This window comes from Equus quagga, chromosome 12 (assembly GCF_021613505.1).
Source record: "Equus quagga isolate Etosha38 chromosome 12, UCLA_HA_Equagga_1.0, whole genome shotgun sequence".
NCBI lineage: Eukaryota > Metazoa > Chordata > Mammalia > Perissodactyla > Equidae > Equus > Equus quagga.
The window spans coordinates 57,359,544-57,386,236 of record NC_060278.1 but is presented as its reverse complement, the minus strand read 5'-3'; the positions used below and the strand labels follow the sequence as shown (position 1 = coordinate 57,386,236).

Below are 26,693 nucleotides of genomic sequence, written 5' to 3'. Positions count from 1 at the left end.
TTATTAACTGATGAGGGTACCAGTAAAATGTTACAGCCTATTCAAAGGAGAGTTGAAAGTATCCCAGTTTTATGTAGATAAATCAGGAATGCTGTGATAAACTTACAAATAGATATAAAAGTGGCTGTTTTACATGGAGGGTGAGAGAGGAGGGAAATCAGTTGCCCCTCCATCAGACATGTCTGTGGACAAATAGCATTTGCATTGCTGTGGTTTATCTACAGTTTACAGAGCTGTAAAATAGCTTAAAGACAATAAAAGGCGCAGATCTTGAGAAGAGTGTGTTGGACAATGACTTGTTTTCCATTGAAGGCAACCAATAATCTTTTGGTCCATTTCAGTCTTTCACCGTTTTTCCCTATATAGTCTTTCTCTCCCTCTTGCAAGCATAATAATATCAAAGAAAGATTATTCTAGAGAACAAAATAAGACAAGTCCCATTAAGTTTGGCCTGATTATTTACATAGGTGCAGCAAGAGTGTTAATTTAGCCCTTAAGTCTCCATGAATTTACTTTACATATCAAAAGCCATGCAGTGTAGACAATTGTGATGTCTACAAAATTAACTGCTTTCTGGAAATATTCATAAGGAATGTCAGATTGGACTTTTAAAAGCCCCTGTTATTTGCTATCCCAAAGCTAGGATACCAAGTCCAAGAAAATATCTTTCCCAGATTTCACATGTACTACCTATAGCTTTGGTAAGCTCTCCTCAAGGTCCACAAAATTTGCTAAGGTTCCTGGTCTGTGAGGAAGGGACCTTCTTTAACACCTGTAAGGCTGGACACTGTCAGCCAGGTGTCCGGCTGATTTTCCTGGGAGAGCTTTGTAGGCTTCATAAGAATAGCTAACCTTTGTTCCTTTAAAGTGCTTTGATGTTGCTGGTTAAACAAGCATCTTTCCCAAATATGACACTTTAAGTAAGACCTTCGTTGTGTAATCAATTTTTTCCAGTTATATCCTGTTAAAATGTGAGAGATTTTTATTGAACTTACGTGAATAACAATATTGCCATGAAAAGTAAAGAGACTTTGCTGAATTCGAGGAGGGAGGAATCAGTGAGAATCAGATATAATTTGAAAATTACATTTCAGTTTACAGAAGCAGAAATTGTTGTGGGTTAAAGACAGCTTATGAAGAGGAGAGAGGGCTTCATTATATGTCCAGAAAATAGAACATTAAAATAGCGTCAACAATATTTCAAACAATAAAATTTCCCTCATTAATTTATTCAATAAATTGCAATTAGTTATTGTTCTGCTAGATCTTGGCTTAAGAGTTTCATGAAACTTTCTGCTTCTTGACTAAAAAGTGTTGACAATCCTGACTCAGTCTGCTTGAATGGCCTAAAAGTTGTCTCAGTGATGTCAGTTCAAAGCCTATACCCAAGAGTCTATTCTTTGAAGTGTCAGTAGTTTGAAATACCTGATCCAACCCCTTTTTACAAGGCCCTGAGACTGACCTACTTTGTTGAAACAAAAACTCTGTCCTGTAGCTTATACCAGAGCCTTCAGGCAAGTATCAGAAACAAACTAGAACAAACTAAGCTATCTGTAGATGACAGAGACTTAATGACTATTGTTAATTTATTTTGATAATTTTCAAATGTGAAAGATCTGGTGACGGTTCAAAATAAAAATAAAGTATAGAAAACGAAATCTGGTTTCTGTTGTATGAAAAATGAAGACAATAAAGCCATTCAAAAAAAGTTTTAGACAAAATATCTCTAAGAACAATGAGTAAGCCTGTTTTTCAAGGAGTCAGAGTTATATCTGACTTAAAAAAATGGGTGAACAGAATTTGTATAGGAAAAATTTTGAGATATAATATACGATAATCCTGAGACATAATATAGCAAGAATATACCAAGAGTATCAAATAGGGACATTTAGTGTGTCTGGAATATGGCCTTTGTTGTTAGTGCTGGTGAGTGGCTTCCGACTCCTAATGATCCTGTGGACAGCAGAACGGAACCCTGCCCGGTCTTTCTGAGCCATCCTCTCACTTCCGGTGCTCTGTCAGACAGTGCTCCACTGCTATTCACAGGGTTTTCATGGCCAAGTCTTTGGAAGTGGGTACCAGATCCTTCTTCCAAGTCTGTCTGAATCTGGAAGCTCTGCTGAAACCTGTCCACCATGGGTGACCCTGCGGGTATTTGAAATGCAGCTGGCAGAACTTTCATCATCACAGCACAGCCACACACCGTCCTCAAAGGATGACAGCTGACAGACGGGTGATGTGGTTCTCGGACCAGCACACAAACCTAGGCTGTGGTGGTGAGAGCATGGGGTCTTAACCACCAGACCACTAGGGCTGGTGGAGTAGGATCCAGACAAATATATTTTTGTTAAACCTCATGGGTAAGTCTCATGTATATACCCAGATGAGAACCACTGGCCTAGAAGATGCCAGAGATTTAAAATAAAGAAGTAAGGTTATGGCCAAATAAACATTTAAAATAACTAGCGTATTATATTAATATTGCCTGCTATCACCTGGCAAAGCGCTACCGGGACTCTGATAAGTATGGGAAAACTCAAAACTTTTTCACAAGAGTTTTGATCATTGTTTTCCTAGAGAGTAAAACATATTATGGATAGCAAGGACGTTGGCATATCTATAGAAATATCCCATAAAACATGTGCTTTCTGAAATATTCATATCATAAAGTTTACGTACACAGATTTAACCTAGGCCAGGCTGAACATCTTTTCTGACTTGCCAGCTTTTTGTATGCAACTCTTATAATAACATATCAAACAAACCAAATTATTTCTAGCAACTCATTTTACAAGAGAACATGTCTCTCTGATTTTCAGGGATCCTCTAAGAAATTTCCGAGATAGTTTTGGTTATAAAACATATCCTGGAAGTTTTTGATTTTTTTCTGTATTCATAGTCTGAGTTTGGGAAGGCAACATTGCAAAAGCCGTTAGAAGATTTGGGTGTTTGATTATGATGGGATTCATAGGTGCCTAGGAAGCAGCACTTGGTCATCTGTTTAATCAGAGTGACAATATAATACTTAAAAGTAAATATAAACAGTACCACAATTGAATAGTTCTTTCATAAATGAGGAACTTTAGTGCTTTTTTCCTCCCTTAAATAATAAAAGACACTGAATTCTGTTAAGATAGAATTTTAGCTCTCTAGAGGGAGGCACTCAGAGGTAAGAATAACCTTTCGTGTTGTAGACAAAGACATGAATCAGTAATGCAAGGAAGCAAGCCCATCAAAATTGAGTGAGCTTTAAAGGTTTTCATAGCTTCTTCTCAGAGTCAGGTGTTATCAAATAAGACAGATAAAAGTCACATTTTAAGTTTTATTTCATTGTGCTCTCTCATAGTCAAGAACAAACTGACACTTTGAGACATATGTCAGAGATCTGCAGGGTCAAACTAATTTCATCATTGTCATCACCATCATGTTTATGTTATTTGTGTTAACATGCAGTGCCTCCATGATTCTTATCATCAAATGAATTCATTTATCTTTAGAAACTTTATCCATTTTAATATTTAATACAGAAATTTTGTTAGTTCTTACATAAACAATGGTTCTTCACCGTCCTCAAGTTTCAAGAATATAGCAGTAAAAAAACCCAGGAATCACTCTTTTAGGACAAAACTATGAAAGCAAAAGCATATACATGGTTGTTTTTATCTGACACTATTGTCCCTAGTGTGGTCTTAACCACCAATATTAATTGTAACTTTTAAATTAAGTAGCTAACTTAACTAACAGAGAAAGGAAAAAAAAAACCCCTGGGGGGCTAGATAACTGAGAACTTTCTGTCGTGCACAAGCATTTTAACAGACTACCAGACCTCATGAATGCGCATAATATGGCTTTCTAAACCCACACATCCCATTTACATCTTTGTGAAGTGAGGGAAGTGAACATGTTTGTTAGCATGACCCAAAAGTACAGCCTTTTCATAGCATACAGAAATAAGAAGTATATAGACTTAAATTATGCTTAGTAATCAATGTTTTAGTATTCTGTCTTAGAAATTATCTAGATTTCCAATGATTATACATTAATTCAATTTGATATCAGTTTAATATTTTGGTTTCCTAAAGATTTGGGAAATCATGTTTTTTATAACCTTAAACATTATGTCTCGTTACCTGATTTGTTCCATAAACTCGGATAAGTTTAGGAAAAACAAACCTAAGTGAAATAAATATATGCTTGTATTATACTTAACATTGATAAATCAGAGAAATGTGAATTATGAGAAATTATGTGAATTTGAATTCTCTAAGAATTTTTTGAAATCTAGCCCATTTGAAATATTAGAAACTCAATTTCCTTATTTTATAGGACTTTTAAGAATATTCAGTTTATGTACATTTCTCTCTATAAGCCAGTCAGAACAGTTTATTTAAAAAACTTTTTTTAAAGAGTTTAATTTTTAGAGCAGTTTAAGGTTCACAGCAAAATTGAGAGGAATATACAGAGATTGCTCATATACCCCTGATCCCACACATGCATGGCTTCCCCCATTATCAGCATCACTTACCAGAATGGTGCATTCTTTACCAAGGATGAACCTACACTGACATATCGCAATCACCCAAAGGCCATAGTTTACCTTAGGGTTCACTCGTGTGTTGTGCCTTCTATGGGTTTGGATAAATGTATAATGACATATATGCATCATTATAGTATCATACAGATATTTCTACTGCCCTAAAAATTCTCTGTGCCCTGCCTGTTCATCCCTCCCTGCCATCCCCACCCCTAGCAACCACTCATTTTTTTATTGTCTCCATAGTTTTGCCTTTTCCAGAATGTCATATACTTGGAATCATACAGTATGTCGCGTTTTCAGATTGGCTTCTTTCACTTAGTAATGTGCATTTAAAGTTCCTCCATGTCTTTTCATAGCTTGATAACTCATTTCTTTTTAGTACTGAATAATATTCCATTGTCTGGATGTGCCACAGTTCATTTATCTATTCGCCTACTGAAGGACATCTTGGTTGCCGCCAAGTTGGCAGTTATGAATAAAGCTGCTATAAACATCCATGTGCAGGAGTTTTTTTAATTTGTGAGACTTTACAATGTAGTTCATTGATACTTTCCAGGAATACCCCATTTCACACTAAGTCAGGACAAAGGCCTTTCTGAATTATAGACATACAAACTCAACAGACACCAAAAATTTTGGTGATATTTTTAGATATACTGTATACAGTGAACAGATAATATAGATATGTAGCAAGTTGAAAGGTAAGTTGTTAAAAATAATGGTAGGGGATTGGGTCAGTGGTGCAGCAGTTAAGTTTGCACGTTCCGCTTCGGTGGCCCCGGGTTTGGATCCTCGGTGCGGACATGGCACTGCATGGCAAGCCATGGTGTGGTAGGCATCCCACGTGTAAAGTAGAGGAAGATGGGCATGGATGTTAGCTCAGGGCCAGCCTTCCTCAGCAAAAAGAGGTGGATTGGCAGCAGTTAGCTCAGGGCTAATCTTCCTCAAAGAAAAAAAAAGTAATGCTATATTTTGCAAGACCTTTTTAGTTTTGTTTTCGCTTGTTACTCTAGTGATATTAGAGATTAAAAATTTCACCAAATATTGAACAGATGAACTTTGCCTAGGCAATTAGCATGTAGCTAAAGTTGTCTTAAGATTATTCATAGAATATTCTTTTGCAAGTTGCTGGTCTGCAACATAAGGCTATAAACAAAAAGCCATGTGATCCTTGCCTTTCAAGAGTCTTATTAGGAGAAAGAAGATTGGACTTGGAATCAGAAGTGAACTGCAGTTGTTTTTACTTCTAACTTGAGTGTCTGACTTTAAGAAAATCACTTTTTCCTCTCTGAATTTCAATTTTCTCCTCTTTAAATGGAAGATGCAGGAGCAAATGGTTCCTTATTGTTTTTACAGTATTTGCATCTACATGTAATTCCAACAGAAGGCCAAGTGTAGTAAGTGCCATGAAAGTTACTAATAATGTAAAGTGGATGTTCTGGGAGGAAGACGTCATACATTTAAACATGCTAAGAGGTAAGCGGTTAGTGAGGAAGAAGAGATAGTAGGTTTATAGTAATTTTCCTGATGGTGGCAATATTTAGTGTACTTTTGGTAGCTTCTAGGATTAAAAGGTTTGAGGAGGGAACACCATGTTTATATAGAATATCAGGAAACCACTTTAAAAGGAAAGATTGAAGATAGAATCTAGAAGTTCATTTTTTTTTCCTTTTAAGATTGGCTCAGAGCTAACATCTGTTGCCAATATATATATATATTTTTTACTTCTTCTTTCCAATGTCCCCCAGTACATAGTTGTATATATTCTAGTTCTAGGTCCTTCTGGTTCTAGTATGTGGGATGCTGCCTCAGCATGGCTTAGTGAGCAGTGATAGGTCTGCACCCAGGATCCGAGCTGGTAAAATCCTAGGCCGCCAAAGCGGAGTGTATGAATCCAGTCACTCGGCCACGGGGCCAGCCTCCAAGAAGTTGATAGTTTATATAACAAGAATGAGCAGAGATGGCAAGATGAAAAATATTACCTAAGTACCCACTATGCATTATTTTTTCTAATACTAGATGAGTAAAGATAAATATAAAACATTTCCAGCTCAGAAGGACCTCATAGTCCAGTAAGGGAAACGAAATTAAATTAACCGTAATATAATGCTGCATGTGCTGTACTACTAACGTACAGACTGTAATGGTGGTTCAGATGAGGTTGCGTGACAACTGTGAGTGGAAGGTTTAGCTTTGGACAGCAGTGGTAAGATGTACTTCCCTCTTTAAGATGGGCAGAAAGAAGGAAGAACAGATGGCAGGGGCTTGGCTGATAAAAGATAATATTCTGGGAAGACTCAGTTTCAGAGATGTTGGAAGTGCCTTTGTTTCCTGTATCTTCTTGATTGTCATTCTTACACTGACATGACTTGGGGAAAAAAGGAGTAATGAGATGGCAGAGAGGAAAGTTTGTCCTAGACATTCTGCATAGGTCCTGTCTGCATTATTGTCTCTTGCTTCTTCAGGAATTACTGTCGGTACATTTAGAACAATGACAGTTGAACTGATCTACTGGAAGAGTGTGAATCTTCACAGATTATTTCTGGGTTTGAAGATTATCAGAGACCAGTTTTGAGGGTACCACTGAAGAGAAGGTGGTTTACGGGTCTCTCAGCTAGCATTAGAAAGAGATTTAGGAAGAGAATGTAGATGTAGTTGCATATTTTGATTGCAATCTGAGATTCCTGTGGAAATGCTGGTGGTTAGGAGGAGTACATGGAAGTGATCTTTAAGCCTTGTTCCTTGACCAGTGAGTATTTTTCTTTTTCTTTCTTTCTTTCTTTCTTTCTTTTTTTGTGGTGAGGAAGATTGGCTCTAAGCTAACATCCATGCCTATCTTCCTCTACTTTGTATGTGGGGCGCTGCCACAGCATGGCTTGACGAGGAGCGTATAGGTCCCGGCCCAGGATCCAGACCTGTGAACTCTGGGCTGCCAAAGGAGAGTACGTGAACTTAGCCACTATGCCACTGGGCTGGTCTCTGAGTATTTTTCTTAAGTTGGTCCTCTTTTAGGGTGAGAGTGGAAGACACTGCCATATATAGTTAGGGGAACTGAGTATGACTCCCTATTGTATTGGAAAGACAGAATGATGAAATTGTTTAGTGATTTGAAATTAGACTGATAACAGCTAGAGACTTTAGAATTTTATTTCTCTCATTAAATAGAAGACTTATACGTTTTTTTTGGATAGTATAGATTGGAGTTTGAAGTCTGTCAGTTACATGCTTTGTTCCATCAAACAAGTATCCTCTGTGATGAATGACATGATAGTGACTTCACAGGATACATGGTAGGAGTGAAGGCCTGTATGAAGCACCAAGACAGTCAGGCATTCAGCAAATGAGAGAGCATGGTGACATTTCTTTCAGACCCTGTCCCTGTCATCCCCCAGGTCCCCATCCTTTTTTTGTGGGATTTTTGTTTTTACTGCCCATTTTCATTCTCCTTCCTTTTTTGTGGTCCAGTTTTACTTGTTCTTCAGCCTTAGCTTGAAGAGTAATCTTTTTTTGGAGTCTTTCCTGACCTTCAAGGCAGCCTGTCTGTACTTCCATAGCCTCTGGTATACCTCTATATTCTGCAGTTCCATTAGTTATGTTTCCTTTTTCTTTTTCGAATGTCTCTATCTGCCTTGCTCTGTATGTGTGTTTCTGAAGGAAAAGGGGCAGAATCTCCTCATTTTTCAATCCCCACATCTATCACAGTGGTTGGTACATAGTAAGATCTGAATAAATGGGTTTTTGTTTTTTGGGTTTTTTTTGGTGAGGAAGATTTGCCTTGAGCTAACATCCGTTTCCAATCTTCCTCTTTTTTTTTTTCCTTGAGGAAGATTAGCCCTGAGCTAGCATCTGTGCCAATCTTCCTTTCCTTTGTATGTGGGATGCCTCCACAGCATGGCTAATGAGTGGGGTAAGTTCATGCCTGGGGTCCAAACCTGGGCTGCGAAAGTGGAGCTCGCGGAACTTTAACCACTTGGCCATGAGGCTGGCTCCTAAATAAATGTGTTTTGAATGACTAGATGAATGAGTGACCAGTCCAAGGAAGTTGAATAAACTCATAATAGATTATCTTAACCTTCTTGGAAAAATAGGAACAAAATAATCTGCTAAGAGGAATAGATGTAAGAATGGTGTGGAATATTAAATTTAGAAAGATTTCAAATTGGTGTTATGACAACTATAGTAGGGATTCATAAAAATATGAATGAAAAGATGTGATTTAGCAGAGAAGTTAGGCAACACGAAGATTTAGTTAGGTCCATGACTGTTCATGCTAAGTACTTCACGTGTGTGTTCTCTCTCTCTCACATTTCTATAGAAGGTTAAAAGAATTAAGATTTAATACATATTGACAACCTAGTATGTGCTCCCATGCTTGGTGATGAAAATACATTTAGAAATGCTTTCAGAAAAATGCACATTACACAATTATTTCTAAGTACAATAATAAAAAAATTCCATTAAGCAAATCTTGGTAGAAATGATCTGGAAACAGTTTGAATTACAATTCTGAAAGTGAATAGTAGTAAGAAACTATGTGTTATACAATAATAGAAGAACGTTTTAAATGTTGCCCTTCAAGTGTGTGTCTTCAGAGGTCTTTCGTAACTGCCGGTAGTCAGCTAGTTAGCTGACTCCAAAACAAATACTCTCAGCACTGTGCACAGTTTTCTTTTCATGTTCAATGATGTCTAATGGTTGGTTTGCATGGTTTAGGAAGAATGCCTGTTCTTTATTTAAAAAAATCTTTTGCACGTCAATCATTTCAAAAAATGTTTCAGTTTTTAATGATTTTAAAAGCGATTTGGTCAGAATGATTAAAGTCTTTCATGATTTGAAAGTGAGGTAGATTACTAGGTGGACATTTTATAATTTTGCTTCTTGTGTCAGTCATAAAGAAGATCTAAATTATTTGGAAATAATTTATTAAATCTTAATACTTTAAAAATAAATATTTAAATGATTGTGGGTCTTTAAAAAACTGGATTTTTTTTTTGCTTGTTTGGACTTGATTCTGTCATTTTTAACTACCATTTGATCATATCAGACACAGCAAAAAATGATTTAATTGCCTCCTATACCAACTATTGTTTTCCATGGAAAGAATGAAGTGTCTTGAACCAATTTTTTATGTGCGATAGTTAATTTTTATTTCACTACCCCTATGAGTATATACATTATATATGAACACATATTTCTAAGACAAATTGGTTTCTTAACTTTTAATGAAATACAATTTTGTAAAGAGAGATGATAGTTAATAAAAGAGAATAATAATTGTGTCATGGCTGTATACTTTGTTTCATATTCTAAACATTTTATCAGTGATCTATCTTAAAATCTCTATAATATCAGTTATTTCTTATCAGTTTTCTTTGTAGATACATACAGTGTTATCATTTGTCTGAAAAAGAAGAATCAGAATAAAGCATTGTAAGTGGGAATTGTGTAGGAAAATACTTAAACCTAAAATCGTCATCATTGTTATATCTTTCTCTCTGTCCATCTTTCTTTAGATAGATAAGATTTGTTTCTTTTATAGGTGCAGTGTTAGAAAACTCAAAGCGAAATGAGATCACATTCTTACTTTACTTGCATGCTTGCCTTATATTTTCTACTGTTAAAATTAAAAAATTTTATTGTAAGCAGGTAAACTAATTTGGAAAAACATAATGATATTTTAGAAATGTTGCTGTATAGCTGGGGTATTTATTGGAAAACAGAACTATGTAATCTGGCACACTCCTGTTGAAAAGAATATTTTTGCATACATTTTAGATGATAAAATTTGAAAGCCTCTGAAAAAAATGACCTTATTTTTCTGCTAAAGGGTGAACAGGTTAATGAGCTTTTAGAGGTGAGGTTTTTATATTTATTTTTATGGCAGTGAAATTATTATATTCTAACTATGCAAATGATTCAGACCAGTTCTGGAAAGTGGGACATGACTTAGCACGCTATAGAAATTAATAACAGATGATGCAGATTGAAAATGAGAAATGTGGTTTCACAAAAACTTACTTTTTATTGAGCAGTAAACATTTGACACAAGTAAATTTGGAATTTAGTCCTGTAAAGGGTTCTGAATCTTTGAGGGAAACAGAGTTGAAAAATACTTTTTTCAAGGTGGTGTAACAAAGACTGATGGATCAGAAGCGATGCTCCTGAAGTCAGGAGAAAAAAATTTTTTTAAAATATAATACAGGGGTATGAAAGTCTCTCTGCCAGTTCAAAATGTTACATTTCAAATTTTTCTTTAGTTTAAAAAGAAGTTAAAATTAGTTAACTATGAAACAAAGGATGGAAACAAGAGTAACATGTTTTCAGATATTACTTGAGGGAAACCTTAAAATCTTTCAAAATTGGCAAAAGTCAGTATTAATTCACATGGAATATGTTACTTTGAAATAATCTTGCTTATTATAACTGTGTACTGCTTTTAAAAATTCCTTTTAGGGAAATTTCTTTTTTAGGATAGGTGTTGAATGAGGCTTCTGGGTTACAACAATTGGTAACTAACCATAGAGTGCCTCCTTACCTTTTTGTTTGAATACTTCCATTTTCCCTCATCCTTTCAGTACATTATTAATAGATAAGCTGTTTCAAGTAATATTGCTAGATTGTTTACTAATGTTTAAAATTTAAGCCTGAAATAGAATTAGGGAAAATAAATAGATATGAAGGCACTTCACTATTAAAATTTTGAAGTTTAAAAAATATTCTCTATTAGCTGAAAATGTTGAACTTGATCAACATATGGTACCAGCTAGCCTCGTCCCCACCCGTTCTTTTGTTATCTTGTGATTGTTATAAGGCTTAATGACAGTTGTAAGCCATAGTTCTGGATGTGGGGGTTAGTCCACCCTGGGGAGAAGAGGAGGAAACAGCAGTGTGGATTATGGAAATATGGATTGATCTAAAAAGAGACTTCTTGTAAAAGAATGGGGCTCAAAGAAAAGCTAGGAAAAACTGGTGAAAAGATGATGGAATATGATGTGAAAATGATCATCTGAAATCTTTCCTTTTATTCCCAGCTGCTATGTTTTAGAGAAAAGGAATGCATTTGTGTATTAAGGGAGAGCTAAAAGAGGCGAGATGAATAGTGTTATTTATTAGATATATTTTCATTTTGAGTGAGATAAATTATGTGCATTTTAATAGACTTTGCGTATGTTAGGCTTTTTACAACTTAAAGACAATGTTAGGTATGATATTTCATAGAAATGTTTCAAGTAGTACACAACATTTGATTAATGTTTGGCCTTTAAATAGACCTAATTTCAAAAATTAACTTCATGATTGTTATATATTATTTTAGCTAATTGTGATAGTAAATATTATATTTAAAATATGAGTTATTTTCTATTACTTTTATTACTTGGTTATTCCAATACGTAGTTACGTGTTTATTCATATGCACTTTTCTGGACAAATGATAACATTGCAGCTTATCTTGGTAAGCTAGTACTAAGTGGTAACATATCCATGTCTTTTATCTGTAAGCCTATTTGACCTGAAAAGAGAACACTGCAGTCTAGTGGTCACTTTTGTGAATGCAGACACAAGGTCCATGTGGTTTTAACTAGTTTCTGATGTTGGTTGTGTAAAATGGAGGAAGAGTTGTTGCCTGACTCTTGAAGTTGGGAAAAAGTTAGCATGAAGCAAAGAAATAAGGTGTTTGGGAAGAGGATCATATTTTGAGGAAGGATAATGTTTTCAATTTTGAATATGCCAGATATTCTGGTAGGGTTATTTTCTAAGTGGTAGGAAACCTCCGACTGGAGTTCAGGAGAGGGATGATGATATGGTTTCACACAGCTGTTAGGTAGCAGAGCTGGGTTCTGAAGTGCACATTTCTGCCTAGAGAGCCCAGACTTTTATACATTCTGTGTTTCAGTGAGATTAGATTTCCCATGCAGAGGCGAGGGCTGAAGACAGAAGCCTGGGGAACACCAGTGGAGAAGGCTTATGGAGAAGGAGTCGTAAAGTAGCCCGAAAAATGGCAAAGATAGGAGGAGAGCTAGGTAAAAGGGACACAGACATCTAGGGCAGACACACGTAAGCAGGGGACGATTTGTCAGAAACCTTGGCTTCCTCAGATCACGGGGAAGATTACTTTCAATTTTAATCTCAAGTGTTTCATTCGTGGTAGATACTGAATAAACACATGTTAAATGAATGAATGAAGTCTTACACATGGTAGGAAAGTCAAATATGATAATGACTGGAGAAAAGGCTCTTAGATGTAGAAATTAGAGGTCATTGGTGGCAGCAGATTGGGAAGACTCAACAGCAAGAAGTGATAGAGACTTGCCAAGTATCCATCATACTCTTAAGAGAATGTTCAGTGGAAGGAAGAACTATTTTAGTTCTACTTTTTGCTGACCAAAGGGTGAATCTAACTTTACAGAATTTACCTCATTCTGCTTTTATAAATAAGTCACTCTTGTGTTTATAATTACTCCTTATTTTCCCTATGTTCCAAACAATGATATATTGTAAAGAATAAATAGAAGGTATGAGATAATTTATTTAAGAGAATTAGTTCTTACTTGAGAAGGTTTATCAAATAACTATATATATAGTTTCTAGTTCACTGAGTAAAATCCTTTATAAGAGACTCAGGAAATTGTATTTTCTCTTTAAGATCATTTATGCCAAAGTGGACTAGACTAGGAGTGATCAAAACTCATTGCTATTTGATGAGGCCTGTTTGGTGGCTTTCTGTATGTGAAAAGAACCAGTGTTCACAGTTCAATTTCTCATAGGCAGAGTTCTGCATTACAAGAACTAAGACCAAAATTGGCACCTTTACCTATAATCTCAGCAAGAGACCAAAGATTACATCAGCAGGGAGTGTGAACCAAATTTTTATTTCAAGAGGTAGATGTTCTGTAATGGGTAGGGCAGAATAAGTTTGCAAAATAATATCTCATAGTATTTCTATTTAGAATTTCAAGAAATACTCACTTAAAAAAACACTTATAACTTCAAATTTGATTGTAGTTTGACATATTAAGAATTATGGGCGTATCTTTTTTTTTTTTTTTTTGGTGAGGAAGATTGGCTCTGAGCTAACATCTGTTGCCCATCTTCTTTTTTTTTTTGCTCCAGGAAGATTAGCCCTGAGCTAACATCTGTGGCAGTGGCAGAGTTCCTCTGTTTGGTATGTGGGTTGCCACCATAGCATGGCTTCATGAGTGGTATAGGTCCTTGCCTGGGAATCAAACCTGTGAACCCCGGCTGCCGAAGTGGAGTGTATCAGACTTAACCACTATGCCACGGGGCTGACCCCTGACATGTCCATTTTTTATAAAAGAAACATCTTGTGTAATTTAAGATAACCTAAAAATACAAAAAAAGAAAAATCAAGAGTTCCTGGGTTCTTGGTTTTTAGTCCTGCTTTCTGAATAAGGTTTTATTTTCATTACTAAGTACTTAGTTCCTGCTTTAAATTGAGGGGGATAAAAATGTCTATCAAACTTTATTGAATCAAATAGCTAAAGGTGTAACTGAGCCCAGGATGTTTACCATCTGAGTTACAGTTTTCCATGTCTTTATCTGTCCACCATATATACACAGCTTTGACTTATCTACAGAGTTCCACTCTTGAGCCTAAGGTAATTAAATACTCTTTTAACCCTAAGTCTTCTATTATTATTGACCTTGTTTAACCTCATCCTGCCTGTGTTATTCTAGTATTATTTACTTGTTCTGGTATAATCCTTGTTCCGATATGTGACGTGATTTTGTTTCAGATTTTAAATAATATGCTTCAAATTTAATTACTTGAATTTTGCTCATCTGTGAGAAAGAATCAGTTTAAGCCCTCATTTCTTAGTCTGTTATTTGAAAGAAGTTAGATTTATGTTTTTATTTGAATCTAATATTCTTAGTAATAAACAAGTATAGACATAAGCAACATTGTTTTTTTGCCTCAGGACCTAATTTCAAGAGAATGGAACAGCCTAGGGCAGGTTAGACTCACATTTGTGATTGCATATTATCCCATCTCTCCTCCCATGAGCCCTTCACGTCTAGGCCCCTTTTATTTTTCTGTATGCCAGTTTGAACTTTAGTTCTAAAGTATTAATTATATAATTTTAACTCTTTATGTATATGGACACCATCCACCATATAGAGACCAAGTAGGCATCAGATTTAGGCATCTGCTGATTAGGTATTGGAACCTCATGAGAACAAAGTGAAAAAAAATACATGGGCTGGGGAATAATGGTTAAAAGCTTCGGCCTGTGAGTTCAAATCCTGACTGATGTTTGCCAGCTGTATGACTTTGGACATGTTACTTGGTCTCTTTGACCTCTAGTTTTTTCCCCCCACATATAAAAGACAATAAAACATGGGTTAGTGTAAGGATTAAATGAGATAATATATGTAAAGTGCTTAGGTCAGAACCTGGCACAGAGTAAGCAATTTTTTAATCATATCTTTATTTAGGAAGATAATCAAAAAGAAAGCATCCACACTCTTAAATCACATTTCTTTGAATTGTCTACCAAGGCAAGTTGATTCTGATGGTCCTAAAACAGTGTCATTTCATATGAGTTCAACACATTTTTTTCAGAGCATGAGTGATGTGCCAGGTACTGGTGAGGCATTAGGAGAACTCCAGAGTTGAATATACCCTCAGAGATTTTGGAGATTCATTGTTCCAGTTGATTATGCCAGTTGTAACAAGTAGGACTTTCTGGTTCACCGCTAACTTCATTGATCTCTGCTTACTGACTAATGACGTGTTGTGATTGTCATACCAGAAGTGGTTGAAGACTCTATAACCTATATCTTGATATAAATTATTAAGAAAATAAAGATATATGTTTTCATCATTATATGAGAAAATATAGTAATTTCATAACTTGCGAATATCGTACAAAAGTTGCTTATTGAGAGTATAAAAATATGAAGAATAATATTGATTCTCCACGATAATGGAGAATAAAACAGTCATATCTCTTGTTGCTTCCATGTCTTTTAATCAATGCCGTCCCTTTCTCTGTCTTCATCTCAGCCAGAATCTCTCTCTAGAGCACCAGGCATTTTTTTCCAGCAACCTTCTGGATGTGTCCATTTTCACTTCTATATATACATCTTAATTTTACGCTCTTCTCTGCATTCCTGCTGCAAATGTCTTGCTTCAGGCCACCACTACTCACTTCGATTATTGCAAATGCCCTCTGTTTGATTTCCCAGCCTTCAGTCTTGTCCTTTTAAATCCATTCTACACATTGTAGCCAGAGTGATCTTTCTAGAATTGAGGCCCAATCATGTCTCTCCCTTGCTTTAAACCCTTCGAAACTTCCCTATTTATCTTAGGTAGGGTGACCATGGTTCATTGTCCAAACTGAGATACACGTGTGTAACCCACATTCCTTTAAAGATACAGACTCTCTCTGTCACTCCAAAAAGTTCTCTTGCTGCGTCCTGGTTACTCCCTGTGCTCCCTACCCCACCCCAACAGCCCTAGGCTACCGCTGTTCTGATTTCCATTATGATAAATAACTTGGACTCTTGAGGGTAAAATGGAGTGCTGTTGATAATTATGCTGAGACAATATATGTCAAGTGTTCTGGGCAAACCGGAGGAATGGCTTTCGCTACTCCATGCCTCAAATCCAAACTTCATAATTGACCTAAAGGCCTTATGTAATCAGTCCTTTGCTTATTTCTCAAGCCACATTCTCTCATCACTCTTCCAAATTTGTGCTTGTTCTTTCTCCTCCCCAGACCTCTTTGTATGTATTCTTTCCTCTGATGGGAAGACCACCCTTACCTCCTCTCTCCCTCCCTCTCCTCATACTATAGCCTCACCAACTTCTCATTCTCTTTTCATTTCTCTATTTAGATAAGATTTCTTCCCTGGGGACTTTCACTGCACTCCTCTAGGAGCACCCCTCCTAAATTTGGTTTACATGTATGTCTTCTATATATCCTGGTATTTTTCACTTTTCCTACCAATGCTCTTATAACCTTATATTGTAATTGCCTGTGATTCCTATTCACATGTTAAATATTTGCTAAATGAACATTCATAAAGATATTACTATTCATACAAGTAAGTTCACACTGAGTTTGTAAATATGAGTTAGTACTGATTAAGACTTTACACCTTTTTAAGTAAATAGTCTTCATAGAATATTCTGTATTTTATAATTGTGTAATTATAATTTAATTCTTCTAGACAAAGCCTCCAAATAGGTAAATAGACAATCAATTATGATTTTACCAGACTTTGAAAATATCACCATGATTCTCATTTCTACTATATGATCTTACAGATTCCAAGGGCCTTCAAGGCATAGATAAATAATTAGTAAATATACCGTTGCTCCCAGAATCTAATAGCCATCTAAAGATATATTTTTCAAACACTTTAAAGTGTAGGGTTCCTGCCTTATGCTCTAAAACTAAAGGTTCTGTTATTTCTTAAAGCATCAGACAAACAACAAGATTCCTATCTGGTTTATCACAGGATTCACTATGTAGGGAAAATTGAGCAGTGCAGGCATAGTTCTGAACCAGGTTCAAGGCGAGACCGGAAGAAAAGGCTAATTGTAATTTACTGCTCTGGAACATATCGTATCTCTGTTTGTCATCTGTAACACAAAAATCAGTTCTCTAATGTGTGATCTATGCAGTAGATGGAGAAAATTTGCATGAATATCATGAGAGAGATTTTCTACACATGGCCTAGGTGTAAAGAATAAGAGAAATAGTGTGAATCAGGATCTGGCAGTCTCTAAGACTGGGAGAAAACATAAAGATGAACAAAGAACAAAGAGAGATTACCTCAAAATTAAAGAAAATAGAAAACGTAATTCTATAATAGAGGCCAGTGGTAGAAAGAGAATATATTTTCCAAGGGTACCTTTAACAATATGTTAGCCAGGACAGTGGAGGGAAAGGCCTAATTTGAGATTGTAGAAGAGACCAAGAAATAACTTCTGTTCCTCAGGTTGGCCAGTGCCTTACATAGAGTTGATAATTAATCTTTATTAAGTGGATTGATAAGTAAGTACATGAAAAAGGAATTTTATTAATAAACCCTCCCTTAAATGAAAAATGTTTGTTGGCATGACTCTTTGAAGATATTTTTAACTCAAAAGAAGTAGCTGGTATGGTAGCCCAAAGTAAACTCCTATACATATTGAAATCATCAGATATGTACATTGTATGACTTTGCAGTGTTAACAGAGTTTCCTCTATTGTGTTTGGTTAAATAGAAACAGTTGAATATATTCAAATCTTTATAATATGTCTATATCCATATGTACCTATATTAAATATATTGGAAATCTTTAAAGGAGGCAGATCAATTATTTAGTATAATATTTATCATCATTTTATATCTCAGTATGTTAATGTTTTGGCATAGGTCATTGGACACAGGACTTTAAATGTTGTATTCAGTAAATATTTGTTGAATAAATATCTTCTTTGTTTGAATTCATATGACATTTAAGAGTTCTTAAGTAACTAATTAATAAAAGAGCAACAGTTGTTTGGGGGTTTTTACATGCCTAACATTGTCTAATCATTTTACATGAATTTTTATTTAATTCTCACTTAATCTTCATACAAATCCCCAGATGAATCCTCACTTAATCCTATGAGATAGATAATAATTTTCCTCGTTTTCTAGGTGAGGTAACTGGAGCACATAGCCAATAGCTTGCAGAGCCAGAATTCGAATGTTAACTGCTTGACTCCAGAGCATTGTGCACTTGACCACTGTGATTTACCTGTGTGTGTGCCTGTGCGCATGTGTGCCTGTGTGCATGTGTGCCTGTGCACATGTTTGCCTCTGCGCGTGTGTGCCTGTGCACGTGCCTGTGTGCATGTGTGCTTGTGTTCATGCCCCTATTTTCTAATGATCTGATCTTCAGTATCCCTGTGCTGAAAATCAGAAATCATATTTCTTTACCCTTCACAGCATCTAACTGGGTTGAAGTCATGGTAGCTGATCAATAGGCAGACATAAAACTTGTTTCTTTGTAAAAAGTGAAGCATTTTCCTACTTAATTCTACTTAATCTTCATTTAAATGATTGATATTCACTTTTAAATACCTTAGTATCTATAAGTGCAAATTAATATTATAGGCATTGTTCTATTTTATTATATATTTCTGTTAATCTAGAAAATGTTACTAGTTAAAATAGAGATCAATGAGGGAAAGAGTACATATATTTAGTCTGAATGCGGTGGGAGGTTATATGGTTGTTAGGGAAAGGAAAGGGAGTCTTCCTGAATGGCTTTTTCTTAGGTAGAGTTGGATAATGTTATTCAGATCCTTGATTAAAAGTTAATGTTAACCTAGGGATAAAAATCTGAAAGCAGTTTGTAGTAAATTTTTGACAAAAAAAACTTTGGGAACTCATTTGCATACACACACACACTTTCCTTTCATGCCTTTCAAATGCTGTCTTTATCTTAATGAGAGAAATGTATTATGCCTTTTTTGCCAAGCAAACCACCTATCTAATTGTAAAGATATATATTTTGTAACATCACTCTACCCTGTTTCGAATCTAGGCTTTTTCCTTTTTCTTTTCTTTTCTTTTTTTGAGGAAGATTAGCCCTGAGCTAACATCTGCTGCCAATCCTCCTCTTTTTGCTGAGGAAGATTGGCCCTGAGCTAACATCTGTGCCCATCTTCGTCTACTTTATATGTGGGACGCCTATCACAGCATGGCTTGCCAAGCGGTGCCATGTCCACACCTGGGATCTGAACCAGTGAACCCTGGGCCACCGAAGTAGAATGTGTTAACTTAACCGCTCCACCCTCTGGCTGGTGCCCAAATCGAGGCTTTTTTATTGTGTTAGACTAAACTCAAGTGCTTGTTTGTAGACTGCAGAGCTCCCATCACCTAAGACTGATACACGTAGAACCCAAGTCCTTGAAATTTATATTTCAACGCACAGTTCTTTTTATAGCAGAATAAATTTGCATCATGGCAGATGTTTAAATCTTCCAACAATAAAATTTCATTTTTAATTTTTGATAGTGAAAAATAACTTAATCAGAGATAACAGTCTAAATGATTTTAGTGTTAGAATTCACAGACTTATGGTGCTTTCCCTAATTTAAGGAGGAGGGATGAAAGAAAAATTTACTTCTAATTGGACAAGTACATAAAGGTAAAAACCATGAGAAAAATCCCACAGTGGGCTCAGTTATTCTGATGGTTATTCCTTGCTTCTAATCTAAGTTTAAAATAGATTCTCTAAGCTTAAAAAGCTTAAAAAAATGGGAAGATAATGTTTAAAGAGGCTATATGTGTAATTTACCGTATTCATGTAATTCTGTCTTTTAATAAAACATTCTGATTTAATAAAACACATTCTGATTTAATCACTTGTTAATATAGCTGTGTTTTCCTCGAAACTTTGAAACATCTTGCAGCGCCCCTGTGAGTTTGCTGTGGCGCTGTGGACCATCTCAGTGTGCGGTTTGGGCATCTTGATTCTGCACTGTGTAACCTGCTTGTGACTAAGCAGCTCAGTGCATGTTTCTGTTGAGAAAGAAAATAGTTTATTCCCCCTTGTAAAGCAGAAACAGATTGAATGAATACTTATTTATTTTGGGAGATAATATTCAAAATTAAGTAATCATCTTTTTAGAAATCTATGGCCTTTGTGAAAAATTAGATTAAAATTGACAAGTAGCCTCCTTGTTGTTGTAAAATGATTCTAAAAAAGTGTTATTCAAATGAATAAAATTATGGATAGTTGAAAACTGTTCTTACATAATAGTGTGTTATATTTTCCTTGAGAACTTTAGTATAAATTTAATTCTTATCTGATTAAAATTATTGTGAGGAGTCTTAAGAAAGAAAATATGATACTTCACTCAAGCTTCTTTATAATGATGTGTGTCGTGGCTAGTGGAAGGTGCACGGATTTGAATTCTGAGTTTTCCTCTAACTCGTCTAAGGATAGATAACCATTTCCCTTGTCAGTGATTAGTTTAGGAGTGGCTGTGACCTTCTGGCCAATTAGATATAATGGGAAAGTCAGCCACTGGGGCTTCTGGGAAAGGTTTCCTCATTGATAAAGAAGAGACTCACAGAAAGAGATGCTTCTTTCACCAGACACTACCATGTCGTCATGTGATTTGCTGAACTTTGGCAGCTCATTTTGTGACCATGTGTAGAAGTAGATGAGGACAAAGCTAACAAAACTCAGGACAGCAGAGCAGAGGGACGGAGGACTCCTGAGCCCTCAAGGAGGATGTTGAATTAATCAGTCCCCAACAAGTCTACCTTGTCGCTTCTTTCAAGGAGAGAATAATTATTCCTTGTATATATTAAGCACCCTTAACTGATACAGGTAGTCTTGTTCCTTAATTATAAATTCTATTTAGATTAAGTTAAAGAGTCAAGCCCCTCTTGGGTCTATAATGTAGGCAATCAAATGTGTTTTGAAAAACCCTCCCAAGTGATTCTTATACCTTCTTATCTTCCTTCTAATTCTTTCTGCTCTCCCCTTGAGAACCTCTGGAGCAAGATAGCTATGAACTGAATTAAAAGGACTTCATGAATGATTGGTTATATGTCTAGGTCAGGGAAAGGGAGGGGTCTGGACAACTACCATGGTTTTGGTTTGGGTAATTGGGTAGATGGTGCTGCCATTTCTGGGTGATAAGGACCATAGCTAAAAGAATGACTTCAGTTTTGTGCATTCTGAGTTTGAGGTGTCTGGGGAACATTCAGAAAGTGATACTAGAAAGTAATTTGCTGTGTAATCTTGGAGTTCACAGAGATATCTAAGCTGTAAGACTACAAGCTTTGGTAGTTGTAGTTGAAACCGTGAGTGTAGATGAGGTTGCCTAGGCAGATGGACCTTATTGAGTATGGAAGAGAGGAATACACGGAACCTCAGAGAACATCAATATTTCAGTATCGGGTAGGGGAAGAAGTGGTTGAGGAGGAAAAGTAATTACTGACATCAACAATGACATATCTTATTTCATCTTAATTTTTCTCAGAGAAATTCTAACATCTTTGTAGTTATCAAACTTTAATGGGGAGGTAAATGTTACAAATTTTAACTTTTTTTTTTAAAAAAAGTAGATTCTTAAATGCTTGCTTCCCTTTATTTGGTTACTTTCTAATGCTAAGTGGTAACCTCACGGGATGAAGAGTTAATATACCACTCTAACACTGGCAGTTTTCTCTCTTGTCTCTCACAAGATCAGTTTGATCTTGATGCTTATTACTACAGATACGGAATATGGGACTGAAAAATAATGTATAAATTTTCGTCAGTCCTTGTTTGCAGTCCTTTTAATGATAGTAGATGTGTTGTTTTTAGGGTACATATGTGTATATATATTATTGTCCCTTGTTTTTTGCTATTCATAATTTTTTATTCTACTTTTTTCTTTTTGGTATTTCCATTTTTAACATTTAGACGTGTTAGTCAGTGTACTCTTTTTGTATAAAAATAAAATATTTTAGAGAATTAAGAGGATTTTGAAAACCCAAATATTTTTTCTTGCTAAGGAAATTAGATATTTTGTATAAACAAAAGGCTGTAGAAAAGGGGGAAACGTAACTTTTGAAGATTGTTATCTTAAACTTTTCACATAATCTGTGGATGCCAACCTAGAATTGTGTGTGTGTATGTGTGTGTGTGTGTGTGTGTGTGTGTCATATCAAAACCGTATGGTGGGAATATTAGACTTAATGAACACTTCCAATAAATAGAAAAGTACAATTTTCAATCAACATTATTGCGAAAAGGATCCAAAAAAATCTATTTGCATGTCTTTTATTCCTCCCTCCAAGTCTCCCTCTCTCTTTTCTTTTTTAACTTCAGTTTGAATAGCACCTGTAATTAAGGAAGAAAACCGAGCCTTGGGAACTAGGTAGTACTTCCAGCTATTGATCTGTGTAAACCCAGCTTATACTGTCAGGGGAGAAACAGTCAACTGCTGAGCTGCTTTGTCACTGACATAAGCTGGGAGAGGATTTTTTTGTCTATACTGTTTATACACTAGTCTATAGACCTGCTGGCTGGTTGAATTTTAAAGAGTGCGGAGGTTTAAAGACTTGTCCCCTGAGGGATGCTTCTGCCAGTTGGGCAGCGAGCTGAGGCTGTTCTGCAGAAGCTTGTGCATGTGCGTTGCTTGTGGAAGAAGGGAGGGGGAGGGTGTGAAAGATGGAACCACTAACCGGGAAGCAGTCTTCTTAATTTGAGTCTTAAAATTGATATGAAATACATTACTAGTTTGGGTTAAATATATTTAGAGGTAGACAATGAATTTTGAATATATATCTTGTTACAGAAATTATATGAACGATTTTACAGAAGGGATATCTAAATAGTGTTCATATGTGTAGTAAATATGGTAAATGGCTTCACTTTATGTAGCACAAGATAAGGGTTAACTGGTCGAATGAAGTATTCTCATGTAATGAACTGTTTTTTCAGTTTAAATAATCACTTCAAGTTTAGTGGCTTTTTAAATTATATTTAACAAAATATTATCAGTAGTAAAACAGTTAGCTTTTTCTCAATATGGGGTCTGTGCTCATACTTTTAAAGGTATATGTTCATAAGCAAACCAAGGTACCCTGTCCTAAAGATAGAAGATTGCTTTTTTATATGGTGCTTGCTTTCTGCTTCAGTGGCTTAAGGTTTTTGAAGCATTCTTAGGTATTGGCATTGGAATTTTCCAGTGTTTTATTTTTAATTGATACCTTATTGCAGTATACATTTTAACAGAACATGAAAATTTTTACTTTAAAAGTATATATATTATATATATATGTAGGGTTTAAATATTCAGATATTGATGATTTCTCTGGATGTAAGTTTTATTGGTAAAAAGGTGGCAGGTAAGGTATTTTTTGAGGGGAGTGATGACTGCATTAAGATATTTGCTCTTTTTTCTTTTTAATAGGAAACATCCTCATAAATCTCTGCTCTGTGTTGTACAATCACCTGGCTTTGAACTTGTATGATGTTTTCTTCAATTCCAAAGTTTAACTTTAGATTCTAAAAAAATTACTCTGATTTAACTCTGATTCTAAAGTTAAACTTTAGAATTAATTTTAAGCTGTTTTTCATATATAACAAAATAGATCTTTTTCTATTTTTTGCCAGATGGCTGACAATTATTTGCATTTTATTATAATTGTTAACGGATGATTTTTAAAAGTTTTAAAAATTATTTTGTAATGACTATAAAATCACTGCAGGTTTCAAAATCAATACTTTGCTTAATTAAAACATTGATTTTCATATTAAGTTATTCTTAAATGAAAGTACACAGACTAGAAGCTATATTGTTTTAAAGATTTGTTTTTGCATGTGCATTTTTTTGAGAGTGGTATTTGAGGTAAAACTTAGTGTTACTGTTCTTCAATTTACCAACAGTTGAAACATATAAATGTGTTTCTTTAGCTATGGAAAGCCTTCTTTTTAAACCGTTTTACTCTAGGACATGTAGAGTTGTTATACCTCCAGTAATTCATTCAGCTGCCAACTTCATTCCCTTTTCTCTGCTTGCATTTTAATTGAAACAACATTTATATTTTTGAGCCAGGATCTGTCAGAAGTCCCTGTGGCTAGTCTGTGGTACAAGTAGCAGCAGACGTAGCTTACCCATATGGTGTGGTGCTTCTTGTAAAATCCATATGGCCTTGTTGAAGGGAATCCCAGCGGGGATGTGAAGGGTGTTAATACCCTTCAGGCCAGGCCTTTCCCTCCTGGGGCTTCCGTGGCATTGTCAGTGCAATCTGCCAAAGCACAAACTTAATTCCTTTTTAATAATCAATTATTTTAGTCTAGGAACCTGCACTATTTTCTTAAGAAAAAACCAAACTTTTTCCCCCTAGAAAATGTCTCAAAAAAAGTTGTAACTGCATCTTTAAAAATATTCTAAAACTTTTTTTTTTAATTTGCATTTGCAGGAGGTACTACAGAGTGTGCCAAAGTTCTGTTTCCCCTTTGACGTTGAAAGGTACAGTATATAAGTCATCATTTAGATAATAACTTTAGCCCATCTAAGTGAGCACCTTAAAATTATTACGTGTTTTTTTTAATAAAATGAAATGTACTTCACTGCTTCCAGCAAAAAACACTAGAGGTTCAAAATTAAATAATATTTGAATGAAGAAGCCTTTAAATCATTCTATCTTTTGTTTTCTCCACTGTGGCCAGTAGAGAAGTCTTAAGGTTACATTTCTTCCTTTTGTTTTTCAGATACATATTGTAAGTACTAACAGAAAAAAATGTTAATGTGTCCTTGACCAGAGCTTTAGAATTGTGTCTTTTAAAATTAGATGTATATATCCTGGTTTCTCTCTCACTTCACCCTAATTGAAAAGACCATCTGTGTGATATTGTAAAACTCATGGCTGGTTGTCTCCCAAGAATAGCTTTATAGAAATAGCGCAAGACTATGGAAGGCTACAGGGAAACCCTCCCAGTGGTTTTGAAAATCTCATTATGTTTGTATTTTACTGAAAAAATACTGAATGAATAGAGTACTACCTGTGTGTAGTAGGAATTTCACAGAATATGTAGCCCTTTAAGCATAATAACAGATCACTTATTGTTTTCCATGTGATTTTCACACCCTATTATTAGTTTTTTTAAAGAGTATGGTATGAGGGGATTTTAAAAGAACATTTACTTTAGGAAAATATTTTGCTGAAGTAAGGATTAGTGAAAATCTAAAATTTTAGGCTATTAAAGATAACATTTTCCGAATGATGGGCTAATCAATACTAATAAATATTGCTGATAAATGATACCCCTGTTTTACCTCCTTTCTGGAGAATCACACTGCTAAATTTAAAATTTATAGTAAAATTTTCAAATTAATAGCAAGGGTAAAATAAAGGAAGAAAAGCTGTGAAAGCATATTGTGAACGTTGGGCACTAGAGGGCACATTAGGCAATGGAGGTTGTTTTTGAAGTTTGTAAAAAAATTTTTAAAAACTGTCCACTTAAAATTGTACTCGTCAAATGTTCAGCATTTGAAATGCAATATTTCCTGACAATTGCAGACAATTTTTAGTACTGGCACATTAGTAGCAAAGTAGTTTATTTCAAAACCAAAATTTAGGTGTCATGGATATTTCATTTCAGGATAAGGAAGCAGATGTTCAGTTATGGTTGTCTAGTGGCAAGATTATAGCCAGTAACAGGAAATATATATTTTAAATAGCAATAAAGATTCAGTGTAATGATTTATATTGCACCTCACACTGCAGTGTGACACATACTATGGTAGTATGATACTTAATCCAAAATTAGCTAAAATCCTTTGTAATAAGCTTTTTTGTAGAAAACATATTCTTGTACTTCGAAATTTATTCTCAGTATACAGGTAGCTCTAGAAAAGAAGGGTAAAAAAAAATACCAATAGTATTTTGTATGGTACTTTATTGGGTGAGAATGTCAACAGAAGCAGCAATTAAACAGAGTTGGTGGTGGCTGCCCTTAGATTCTAAAGCAACCTGATTTGCTATTTAAGCAGTCTTAGAATAATCAGGAAGGGAGAGGTTAGAGTTGAGCAGACTCAGTCATTGTGTGTAGCTTCTCGTGTCCACAGTTTCAGTAATTCTGTTTTCAGAATTTATGAAATATTTCACAAGTATTTTTAGGCATGTGAAAGCTTATGGTAAAATACCTTCTTATTCCCTGGTAAGGGATTAGTATATGCTGAGTTGCTTGGCCCATGAGGTATTACAGTTTATTTTGATGTTTGGCTCATGATTTAGTTTACACATTTCACACTCATTTCAGTTTTAGAACATAGTTCCAGCTTCAGGAACCCACTGATTGGAAAGATGAAACCAACGCCACATATAAATATATTCTTGTTTTTGCTTTTCTTTAAGAAAATTCTCACACAAGGCTTAATGTTTGATAATATTGCTGTATTGTAGAGTGTCTCAAAATCAAGTTGGACAGCACTTTACCTTTGTCCTGACAGACATTGAGAGTAAGCAGAGGTTTGGATTTTGCAGACTCACATCAGGAGGCAAAATTTGCTTATGCATCCTTAGGTGAGTATTTGTAGTAAAACAGAATAAACTAGATGCACAATAGATTAACTCTGTCTTTCTTTTGTGCTTTGTTTTGCTTTGAACTTTAAAAAATAATTTTTTTCCTATTTGTTTT

The 26,693-nt window shown here is 35.2% G+C and overlaps 1 protein-coding gene across 7 annotated transcripts in view; it reads left to right on the top strand.

Moving 5' to 3' along the window:
- The window catches only part of DENND1B (DENN domain containing 1B), a 244,776-nt gene that overhangs the window by 83,786 nt on the left and 134,297 nt on the right, over positions 1 to 26,693 (top strand). For all 7 annotated transcript variants that reach the window (XM_046678991.1, XM_046678992.1, XM_046678990.1 and 4 more), the window contains exons 4-5: positions 24,473 to 24,522; positions 26,459 to 26,578. In XM_046678991.1, the coding sequence (XP_046534947.1) occupies positions 24,473 to 24,522; positions 26,459 to 26,578 (170 nt within the window). The remainder of the gene's footprint in view (positions 1 to 24,472; positions 24,523 to 26,458; positions 26,579 to 26,693) is intronic.